At 41.1% G+C, this 12,389-nt stretch overlaps 1 protein-coding gene across 4 annotated transcripts in view; it reads left to right on the top strand.

Annotated features, from left to right (window-relative positions):
- CGNL1 (cingulin like 1) overlaps window positions 1–12,389 on the top strand; it is a 157,480-nt gene that overhangs the window by 62,231 nt on the left and 82,860 nt on the right. For all 4 annotated transcript variants that reach the window (XM_053889031.1, XM_053889032.1, XM_053889033.1 and 1 more), the window contains exons 5-7: window positions 2,309–2,410; window positions 2,949–3,097; window positions 4,499–4,634. In XM_053889031.1, the coding sequence (XP_053745006.1) occupies window positions 2,309–2,410; window positions 2,949–3,097; window positions 4,499–4,634 (387 nt within the window). The remainder of the gene's footprint in view (window positions 1–2,308; window positions 2,411–2,948; window positions 3,098–4,498; window positions 4,635–12,389) is intronic.

Raw genomic sequence — 12,389 nt, 5'->3', positions numbered from 1 at the left:
TTGTTCCTCAACCCTGCACCACCTGAATTGACATCCACTTCTTGCTTGTGTGTCTTCTCTTTGCCTTCTGGGGAATTCTGCATGGAAAGGAAAGAAAATGCCAGAGACAAGTCACAGGAAGTTTGTCTATAGCTTCTTTGTAACTTTGGAAACATACGTATACACGATGTTTTTAGGCATCAGCTACCCTCTTCTCTCTACTGTTCAGCACTCAGCTAACCCATGACTGCTGTTATGATATCCAGTAGAACAGTTACATACATACATTATTCCCACAGAGGAATCTTTGAATTATATACCATGCTTATAGGCAAGCTTCAGGGGTTCTCCATAGTTCTTACAATTGAAGTGTTTTGCTAAAACTCTTAAATCCAAATTATTGCTGTGAGTCTTGCTTTTCACTCACTGGCATATTTTTTGGGTGAAAACATACATCTTTGGTCTTGATGTTGAGACTGTGTTTGTGGGCACAGACTAAGGGGATCTGGATCAAACTAGGGAAGTTAGGTTAAGCCCTCTAGAATCCAGGACACTAATGGTGTCTCAAAAGAGTAAAGAACGCTCTGGGAGAAGAAGGGAAGGCAGGGTGTTCTAGGTAGAGGGACCAGCATGAACAAATATAAAGAGGTGTGTGTTTGCTATGTTTAGGGGACTGGAGGTAGTTTAATGTAGCTGGAGCAGAGAGCCAGGATATGGGGAGGAAGTGCCAGGTAGAAAGGACCTTGGATATCACATAAGTTTCCATTTTAGGCTGAAGGTGATGGGCCATCATTGATGGACTTTGAACAGGAATGAATAGTGTCATATTTGTAGAAATTTATTCCTTTTGCAGCTTTTGGAGAGAGGTAGGGTAAGAGGAAGGGAGATCAGTTAGGCTGCTGGCGCATGAAGCCAGAGATGATGAGATGAACCATAGCTCTTCGACTTCTGGCTGAGATCACAGCACCATGACTGCTGAATTGCCCATACTTTTCTACTCTCCATCTCTCCCTGTTATTTCTGAATCTGATTATCTGCAGGCAAAGGCTTGGGAGTTTTATCTTTTAGGTGTCAGCTAAGTGATTTCCTATGAGAGAAGGAAAGACCATGTTGGAAACAGCAGAGCAGGTAGAGTTTTCATTTGGGCAAGAACAGTGTACAATTTCTCATGAGTTGGATTTAGATTTCCATATTGGATTGTTCTCATTTTGCTTAAGGAAATAGGAAGTCCTGTGTTTTTGTTGACTCTTGGGTTCAGTTAACTTCACAGGAGTAAGTCAGGAAGTATCTCGTTCCAAGTTCATTATACACAATTCACACCTGGATTCAGGTGCAGGAGAGCCAGGACATGGCATTTTCTAGCTTCATTTTGCGCCTCCCCTTTGTAGTTTTCTAGCCACTTTGCTATAGGATTTTAGCCAAATCCTTTTGAGAGCATCTCCTGTTATTGTATCCATGGAAGAAACAAAAAGAGATCATTAATATTCATACTCAGATCAGAGATGATATTTTCTAATAGGCTCTCTTTAATCAGATCCCTCTTTGTTATATCTGTCTTCATTATGGAAATGTAGCATCCAAAAGAAGAAAGCCATTGTAGCTAGCATCCGTTTATTTATTACTCGTATACAGGCATATGCAGAGAGTGAGAAAATTTCTGGTTATGGAGCAGTGAGTCCCAATGTCACGGAAGTTCTGTAATAGATGGATTGTGTGAAGGGCCTCGGAGACACGGAGACATGGGCTTTGGGTATAACTTTATGCAGTGGATGAATCTACAACAAATATTTATTTTTATCTTTTTATATTCTATTGGCATCTGACTTATATACAGTAAATTGCACAAATCTTAACTGTGTAGTTCGAGTTTTTTTTTTTTTTTTTTTTTATTTATTTTTTTTAACATTCATTTATCTTTGAGACAGAGAGAGACAGAGCATGAACGGGGGAGAGTTAGAGAGAGGGAGACACAGAATCCGAAACAGGCTCCAGGCTCTGAGCTGTCAGCACAGAGCCCAACGTGGGGCTCGAACTCACGGACCGCGAGATCATGACCTGAGCCGAAGTCGGCCGCTCAACCGACCGAGCCACCCAGGCGCCCCTACTGAGTTTTTAACAGAGTTGTGTGTCCATGCACACACCACCCAGATGAAGATACAGAACGTTCTTATCATCCCCAGAAAGTCTCCTTGCGTCCCTTTCTCTATAGGGATTTACATTTGAATTGGATCTTAAGATTTTGGTGTTACTGCTCAGATTGTATTTTGGGAGACGGAGAGAATAAAGCATCTTGAACATTTACATTAGAGAATCTTTGCAATAATTATAGGCTTCTAATTCTTCGTCTGAAGTCAGAGATCTGTTGGAACAGAAAAACAAGTTGACCACAGAAGTGGCCGAACTTCAGAGACAGCTTCAACTAGAAGTCAAGGTACCTGTTTTTTCCTTTGTTATTATTAACATTTCTGTCTTGCTTGATAATATTTTAAGCACATTGGGATGCCCAAGTGAAGTGAAAGTCAGTTTTTTTTTTGTCCCCAAAAGAAACATTCCTCTCACCGCTGAGTAAAAATTCCTGTATATTTGGCTCCTGCTGTCCAGAGAAATTTTTATGTTTCTATTTTTTAAGTAACCAAAGCATATAGACACCATTTGCTCTGACAGAGTGAAACACTGTTGGATTCAGGCAGGCCAGTAGGAAACTTAAATGCGTATAAAATACCCAAACTGAGTGATAGAAATAGCAGACCGAGGTTTAGCTGTCTTCATAGTTCTTTTAGACATATTACAGCTCATTCAATATTTAATATTCTTTCCAGTTGCAAAGTCCCATGCCAAATGATGTAGTTTGATTAAGTTGTCTAATAAGTAAATGCAAAGCCATGGAGTCCATCAGAGTTTCGAGGTAATCTGTGGGATTGCGTTAGTGTTGAGTGGAGGTACTTTCAGATCACATGTATTTATATTAGAATCAGCAGAACATCAAGGAAGAGAGAGAGAGGATGAAAGCGAACTTGGAAGAGCTCCAGGGCCAGCACGACAGTAAGGTGGAAGAGAACTCCATGCTGCAACAGCGACTAGAAGAAAGTGAAGGGGAGCTCCGGAAGAACCTGGAGGAGTGAGTCCTGGGCCAAGAGCCTCTGCCCTTCCTGGGTTCTTGCATCCGATGTAGCCAGAATCTTTTTGTCCATTTAATACCAACCAGCCTTCCAGATGTTAATAGGGACTGCTGACCCCTCCGTTTCTCCCTCTTAACCTTTTAAAATGGGGAAACTGGTGACACATGCAGAAAGGTTAATAATTTAAAAAATCTTTATATACCTTAAAAAATGCCTTGTCAAGTTTCAGCCCCTTAGAGTGACTCTTCATAGCAGATAAGTAAGAAGCAGGGAATACAGAGTGTTGATATCTAAAGACAGAGTTCTCGAGGAGTCTGGACCCAGCCTCTAAAAAGCACATCATATCACTTCTGTAATCTCCTAGTTGGTGAGTTTTCTCCTGAGTGTTGCTGACCAGTGCTTATGCATCTGTTGAGTCTGCCGAGAGGGAAAGTCAAAGCCAAGATGGCCCTGTCATTATGTCATATTAAAATCTGCAACAAAAGGATCTGAAACCAATGTCCGAAAATGTACAATGCTATGAAGCTCTGTGGACATGGTGGAAGCCTTAAGTGAAGGTTTAAGTGGGGGTGAAATCTAGAAGGGAATTCAAGAAAAATAAGACATTATATAATAAAATCATTTAATTGCCCTTGCTATTTTGATGATGTAGTTTCTGCTTTTAAAGCATTCTTAGAGGTTAATTCCGGAAGAATTGGTGAGGAAAAAGCAAAATTTAGGGTGTAGTAAAGACTTTACAAAATAAAAAGGTAAAACAGTTGTCAGTTTGATTTAGAGCAGAGGTTGGCAAACTTTTTCTGTCAGATAGTAAATACTTTAGGGTTTATAGGCCATATGGTCTTTGTTGAACCCACTCACTTTTGCCATTGTATTGTGCAAATGACCATATGCAATATATAAATGAATGAGCATGGTTATATTCTGATAAAACTTTATTTACAAAAATTGGCTGTGGGCCAGATTGGCCAATAGGCCATGATTTGCCAGTTCTCCTGGGGCTGGGGGTGGGGTAGGGTTGGGTGGGAGGTAGGGAATAGGGTGGCTTTGGTGAAGGCATTATCAAAGAGGTTGTGCTTTTGGGGGGTCAATTTCTCATCTTATCGTCTAAATTCCAGGACCCTGAGGTCTCCTTGTGGGGAGAAATGGTCACTATATAACCTTTGCCATTACATTGGTTTGAGTTCTCATTTGTCTTCTTGTTAGGCAAGTTAGACTGAAGTCATGAGTTCTTACCAGTGCCTTTTCTGGTTTGTGATGCCTTGTTCAGTATAGAATGGACAACAGGAGGCTCTTTGGGGCTTTAGATGACTCTGCTTGACCATTCTAAGGTCTGCAATCGGACTGGATGAAAAAAAGCTGGGCCCAGGAGAGTCTCTCTAATGGGCTTCCTTCCCTGCCAGACTGTTCCAGGTGAAGATGGAACGGGAACAGCACCAGACTGAGATCAGAGATCTTCAGGACCAGCTTTCAGAAATGCATGATGAGTTGGACAGTGCTAAACGATCCGAGGACAGGGAGAAGGGAGCTCTGATTGAGGTAAGGGGGACTGTGGGATCAGCTGATATGAAAGCATCTGCCTGGAGAGGATGGGATGGGTGGAGGTGGGGCGGACTGGATACTATGAGCCATAGTCTGTTACGTGTATTTGCTGCACTGTGCCTATGACTAGATTCCATAAAAGCATCACAGTATTATTTCCTTCTGGATTAATAGGTTTTAAACCTTGTCTTAGGAAAAATTTCAACCATACAGTAAAGTAGAAAGATCAATATATGAACTCCCATGGAGCTCCAACCCAGATCCAACAGTCATCAACATTTTGCCATACTTTTACCATTTCTTCATCTGTCCCTTCATTTATCCCATTATTTTTTTATCTGTCCATCTGTTTGTCTTTGCTGAATCATTTCACAGTTAATTACAGATAATACCACACTTCACTCCTAAATTCTTTGGCATGCATCTTAAAAAAATTAGGGAATTTTGTTATAACCACAATACTATTATCATACCTAAAACAATTAATAATTCCTACAATATAACAATAATGCTAATACCTGGTCCTTACTGAGAATTTGTCCCTCAAGTATATTTTATAGTTGTTCCTCCATACCCCAAGCCAGGATCCAACCTAGAATCCCATATTGCTTTAATTGTTTTCTCTCTTTGAGTTTGTCTTTGTATAGATTTTGGTGCATATTTCCAGCTTTCTTCCATTCCATTGGTTTTTGGAAGAGACCAGACCAATGGCCCATATTTTGGATTTGTCCGATTGTTCCTTATGGGGTCCATTAACTTGTTCCACTATCTTGAGCGTTGCCAGTAAATTTGAGGTTAGATCTAAACACTAACAGATTCAGGTTAAACTTTGGGTAAAAACACTTTGTAGGTAATACTAATTATGAGAAAGCATTTTAAAGATGTTAGTGCCCATACAGCACTTATCACAGTTAAGTTTTTGTTTAAGGCTCCTACAAGACTGTAAGCTGTAGGAGGCAGGGTTGGTGATGACTGGCTTAGTGTTTTATCTGCAGTAGCTGTACCTGTGACTGGGACATATGGCACTCAGCACATATTTGGTGGATGGTTGGATGGATGCATTATGAATGAATAAGTGAATGAATGAATATATTTGCTGTGTACATAGGTTGCCTATCTGGCTTTTGCCCGTATGAGTATATTCCCGACTGAATATTTAGCTCTTCTCAATCCATGAGTCAGTGGATGAGGTTGACTCTTTCCACTGCTTAGCATTTGTTGATGATTGTGTGGTTTTCCAAAGACCATCATTATCTCTCCCCTGAATTAGATTGCCATTCTGTTGAGTTGGTAGACACACATAGGTTATGATCATTGACATTGTTTTGGTGGGAACTGGGTATAATCGAGGCTCAGAAACAGAACTTGTATCTCTGCGCTCATTTAGATGTTTTGATGTTGGCTATAATACTATCATAACCTGTATTTTTGGCATAGTTTTGACATTTATTTCCTTATAAGCGTTGGTTTATAGGAACAGCCACAAATAAATGATACATAATTTAGAATGATGCAAAAAAAAAAACCCATAAAAAAATAAAGGTATCCTGTCAACCTTTAATTTTCATTTTCTACCACTTTCCCCCTAAGGGCCTGTGTCTTTTCTTCATCCCCTGTCTTGGAGTTAAAGTTTCTGGCTGCCTGTAAGTGTCAGCTGTCAGGTGTTTACTCACCCCCTTCCTTGTTTGGTTTTGGAGTAATTGCCCAGGAGGGATTTTAGTTCTTGCTCTTTAGAACTTAGAGTCTCTTCCCCATGACTTGGCAGCGATGGAGAGCAGAGAGCTTGTGGCCACCCAGGATAGGCATACTCATGGATTCATTTTTCACATGGGCAGAGGGAAATCTCTTCTCTTCTCCCCACACAACCATCTCTCTGTCTCTGTTTGGACCTTTTCTCCCAAACAGGCCTCGGGTCTGTTCCTTAGCACCTATTTCCCTTTTTATCCAATGACCTCTATCTTTTTTTTTTTTTTAATTTTTTTTAACGTTTATTTATTTTTGAGACAGAGACAGAGCATGAATGGGGGAGGGGCAGAGAGAGAGGGAGACACAGAATCAGAAGCAGGATCCAGGCTCTGAGCCATCAGCCCAGAGCCCGACGCAGGCCTTGAACTCGCGGACCGTGAGATCATGACCTGAGCTGAAGTCGGACGCTTAACCAACTGAGCCACCCAGGCGCCCCTCCAATGACCTCTATCTTAAAAAACCACCACATTTGTGGGATTAGACTGCTTCTCGTGGTGCTGCCTTCTTCAGAGGGCTGAGTTACAAAGACAAGGTGCATTAGAATGAGGCTTTGAAAATGGGTGTATTTGTCACTGAAGCATTAAAACATCATAAAATGAAATCTTGAAATGGACAGGTGGTGGAAACATTTTCCGCACACCTTAATGACTATTTTTCTGCATTTTCTGTTTGCCTTCCTATCCATTGAGAATTTTCATCTGCCCTTCTGTAATTTAGGGACAGTTATAGTGCCCCTGCAGCTTTGATACCTGCTTTTATTTTATTTTTTTAATTTTCTTATTGTTTTTTTATTTTTGAGAGAGAGACAGAGAGCAAGCAGGGAAGGGCAGAGAGAGAGAGGGAGTCATAGAATATGAAGCAGGCTCTGAGCTGTCAGGACAGAGCCTGATGTGGGGCTTGAACTCTCAGACCACGAGATCATGACTGAGCTGTAGTTGGCTGCCCAACCAACTGAGCCACCCAGGTGCCCCAATACCTGCTTTTAGAAGTTCATTTTTCAGAACCACTTTTCCTTATTATACTCTATAGTCTTCATAGTTCATCTTTTAAGGAGATAAACCGTAATATGTTTCATCATCCTTCTATATTTATTGTTTCTCTTTTTATTTTCAATTACGTAAAAATGTATTGAACATTTTTCACATGTATCCTTTTACTACTTTAAAAAAATTTCCTAAGGGTAAGCTTCCAGAAATGATGTCGTTGAACAGTTTATGGCTTTCAATAAAAATGTAGCTTTACAAACAAATTTAAATAGAAGACTGCCATGAATCCTATGATTCTTGTATGGACACTTTATTGATTCTAAAAAAGGAAGGTGTTAGCTGTTGGGAAGTCTTTTAAGTTGCTCAATTTGTTCACTAACTGAAACCTATAATTGTTAGTTGTTCTTTTTATCTGGTATGCTGTATCCTTTTAGGTTCGTGTTAGCACATTTGACTTTGCTTTATTCTGTATCTGTCCCTTTCTTCTACTAAAATTTTTTTTTAATGTTTTTTATTTTTGAGAGAGAGGAGTGATGTGCGTGCATTAGTGGGGGGGGGGGGGTGCAGAGAGAGAGGGAGACACAGCATCCTAAGCAGGCTCCAGGCTTCAAGCTCAAGCTGTCAGCACAGAGCCTGATGTGGATTTCGAACTCACTAGCTGTGAGATCATGACCTGAGCGAAACTTGGATGTTCAACCAACTGAACCACCCAGATGCCTCTGTCCCTTTCTTCTAGCCGGCTAATTCAAAGACATGTTGGCTTTGCTTCCTCCCCCATTTCTTGCCTAGCACAGCACTAAGCAACAGAGCAAAGGAATAAATTTCAGTTTTTAAATCTTTTTAGAATTGTCACCTTTTTAAGAAAAGGGGATAATTCTGAATTGAGCCACGTGCTTCTTTGCCTCTTTAAGCACAGTGTACTTAGAGTGTATATTAATGAATATGATTTAATTAATCAAATAGTTTAGTGACTTATTTACAGTGGTAACTAGGATAAGCATATGAACCTCAGTTTTGGTGATGTGTTTTCAGGTTGGTAATGAGAGACACAGAAAGGAAACAGAGCACATCTGCTCTTACAGATGTTCCCAGTGTTGCTGGCTTTCTCATTATTTGCCTCTTCCTGTAACGGGAGGACTGTTATCTGCTGTCTTTCTGCAGGATTAGTTGGGGTACAGTTAGCTTCTCTGTGCCAAAGTGGGTTTCTCCTCTGGAAATTCATCCTCACTGTTTTAATCAAGTTCCTATTACTTGTCACCAACATTTAAAACCTGATCTATGGTTTCTATACCACTAATAAAATAGACCCTGTCTCTTTGTCATGTTCAATTTATTCTTCATATCTTAATAAAAAGTGGCTTGGGCGAATCCAATAACAGATTATAGTTATGGCCAAGTTTTCCATGGCATTTAGCTTAGAAGAGGCTCTTAAACACAATGCACCTTAAACACTTCTGCTTTTAAATGTTTTAAAAAGTTTGAAGGCTTTTTATTTTGTGAGGCTTGCCACAATCCGTAAGATTTTTAATGAAATCTCTTCTAATACTTCACATTTTGTTAAATAATACTGGGCACCAATACAAAATCAGTAAAGCAACATTAGGAGAGAATAAAATGGCTAAAAAGAAGATAGAAAGAAATAGTAAAAAATACAATTTGCTTAGGATAAGCCATATAACTGACCAAAAATAAGATGACTTTGTTATTCTTAAACAATTGATTGTTCTGAACTTTGTAAAAAAAATTCAGGTTACAAAAATGATTATGGGACAAGTTTTCAGCCACTTCTTTGTCTGTGAATGCATTTCCCTCTATTCTGGGGGAAAGGGGTGAACGTGAGACCTCTCTCTAAGTGCATGACAGTGGAGTTTTCTAATTACCAACCATCATCTTTGATGGGAGCCTACAGTGCTGACAGATGGGCCTCACTCCAACAGAATCTGGTAATGTTTTATCCTTGGCATTTGCCAAGAGCAAGTACTTGAAATACTCTGGTATTGAAATTATATTGATCCGAGGATAGACTGTGCTCAGAAATGAGGTCTCTAAATAGTTCTAAACTTGCAGGATATTACTGAATTATTACACACATTTTAATCAAAAAGTACTAAAAAATAATCATGGTTTTCATCAGCTGTGATGTGCTTTCTAGGCTGTTCTTCTGAGAACAAAATTTACATAATTCCTATCAGCTACAGTTTTGATACAAAACCCTTACGTATCCTTTCAGTGAGTGTGGGCCAGCGATGGGGACCCCTGCTGAACTTCTGGGAAACATTTATACAGAAGAGATCAGCATTTTTCTCAGGTTGACCTGGAATACCTGTCAATAGGTGGTGTGTGGAGTGAGGCTTTCTATGGAAAGTAAGTGGCTGCTGTGGATATTCTGGAATGTCTGCTTTCCAGATAGCCACTTGCTGCTGCCAACAGCTAGGTCCCAGAGTGGGCTTCTCTTTTTCTTTCAGCTTTTTTTCTTTTCTGGTTCTGGGCATGTCTGTTTTCTTTTTTAATTTTTGTTAATGTTTGTTTATTTTTGAGAGAAATAGAGACAGAGCGTGAGTTGGTGTTGGGGGCAGAGAGAAAGGGAGACACAGAATCCAAAGCAGGCTCCAGGCTCTGAGCTTGTCAGCACACAGCCCGACACTGGGCTTCGACTCATGAACCGTGTGATCATGACCAGAGCTGAAGTCGGATACCTAACCGACTGAGCCACCCGGGTGCCCCAGGGAATGTGTCTTTTCTTTAAAGAGGTGGACTTCCTTACAGGCACTTCCAGCCATACCCAGTGTTCTATTCTATTTGCAGCTGAGAGACTGAGCACAGGGTAATTGCTCCTCAGCCCCTCTTGAGTGTGTAGATTTGTGGTCAGGCTTGCAGAGGCTGTGTGATTAAGAGAAGGGGTATTGGTATCCAGTCTGTGTTCTAATCTTCCACCTCTAAGCTGTGTGAATGTAAGCGTGTTAGTGTCTCAAAGCTTCAGGGTTTGGTTTTTTTTTTTTTTTTTTTCCATCTATGAATAAGAATAATATTAATCGCCTTGAATATTCTCTCTTAGGATTTTTGGAAATCTTACCACAGTTCCTGTTATATACTATGTACCAAGCACAATCACATCTGTCGCCTCTCCCTGCTCACATACATTCATACTCACTAGGCTTTTATCTCCTGGATACTTTGTTATCTGCACCTAGCCTGAATGCATATGAAGTTTGAAAGTGCTGATTCTGATTGGGCAAAGCTTTCCTTTGTTTTCTGATTGGTATCTCTAGAGAGGCATGGTCACCTCTGCTGGGTATTTACTTACGTTTTGAAATTTATGTACTTTTTCTGCTCTCTTTGGCTTGATATAACTGGAAATGAGGATACCGAGGCGATGGGGTAAAGTTTCTGAAATCTCTCGTGGTTTTTTGGCCTCTACCCTGGAAAACCTCAAGTGCTGCTAAGTGATAGGGTGAGGTGTAATCTGATTGGATTTGTACAACACAGGCCACTTAAGCAAAGCCACGACCGCAGATAATGGCGCGTCGGTGTAAAATGGACCATAAAAACCTAGGTTCTTGACATGCATTGGTGGCAGGGCACACCAGGCAACGCAAAGACCAGATACATCCTGGGAAAGATAAGTGTGGGAAGAGGAACTGCCTTATCATCAAAACAATTGAGAAATGTGTGAGAGTAAGAGGAGGAAGCGGAGTTAGAACCACAATGTCTGTTAGAGGCTGGCAGAAAGCCCAGGAAGACCTGATGGGGTGGCCAGTCACAGCCGTGATGGTGGGGGGGGTCTCTGATACCCCTTAAGAAGGGGCTGGCAGCATTGGCACCAGGATGTCCCCTTTGGTGCGTGTCAGGATGGGGTATATTTTCATAAGATTTGCATATGTGTTCTGTGCTTGGTGCTTTGGAAGAACCAGAATTGCCTTATTTACCTGGATGAATCTCTTGACCTTTCTTCTGAGCTTGTCAGTGCCTGCTAGCGAAATTTTTGAAGGGCTAAGTCTTGGTCTGTGCCATGTGGCTCTACCCTGGGACTGGTTCAATGCATGTGCATGTCCCAGAGAAAAGGCTAAGAGATTCCATCGTCAGTCATATTTTCATCCCCTCATCAACGACATACTTCTTGAATGGAAAGTCGTTTATCATCGCCAAGGCCTCAGCTCCACAGGTGGCAGCCATTCCTCTGATTCCCCAGGAATTCCAAGAGAACAGGATGTGTATTTACTCAGAAGCCACCAGTGAAAAAATAGACCAGTTTAGAATTCTTACATCTCCAGACTTCTGCCGTGCTGCATGTGTGAATTTATTTCTACTCAGAACAGACATATTCCCAATATCATTGATGTGTGCACCAAAAATACAGTCAGATCTATATCCTTCTTTCAAGGGGCTGACAGTCTAACAGGGGAGGAAAAAAAATAATCTCTGTGGACTGCAAGGTAAAAGCATTAAGTGCTCTGAGACACACCGCTAGAGTGAGATGGGTATCAGGAAGGGGATTCAAGGAAGACTTCTTGCAGGAGATCCTGCTCTGAGTCTTCAGGGATTTTCTGAAAGGCAGAGGCAGGTGGGATTGAGAGGGAAGAAGGGCGCTTGAGACAGAGGATCACGTCATAGGGGCCACAGGTGAGCAACTGGATGCAGTGAGTAGTTGGGTGGCAGGAGAGCCTAAACCAGGGAGGCGACGGAAAGGATCTCTAGGATGTTACAGAGCTAACATTTTGGTTGTGAAGGACAAGGACAAGAGAGGTCAAGGATGCTTCTAAGCTCCCAAGCAGGTGGTGCCATTTAGAAGAATAATGAACAAAGGAGGAGGAAAGGAAAGAACATGATGAATTCGCTGAAAAATATAAACCTACTGAATCTTAGGTGCCCGTGGGACATCCAGATGGATGTGTCTGGCAGGTCACTGGAAGTGCAGGTCTGAACTTAGATAAGAGTTGGGAGGTAAAGGTTTGAGAGTTACTTACTTAGAATGAATAGTTGGGGAAAAAAAAACCCAACCGATGAGCTTGCCAAAAAAGAA

The sequence above is a fragment of the Panthera pardus genome, unplaced genomic scaffold (genome assembly GCF_024362965.1).
Source record: "Panthera pardus isolate Hobbes unplaced genomic scaffold, ASM2436296v1 HiC_scaffold_24, whole genome shotgun sequence".
Classification (NCBI taxonomy): domain Eukaryota; kingdom Metazoa; phylum Chordata; class Mammalia; order Carnivora; family Felidae; genus Panthera; species Panthera pardus.
The sequence above is the reverse complement of the archived record's forward strand: the minus strand, read 5'-3'. Positions and strand labels throughout refer to the sequence as shown.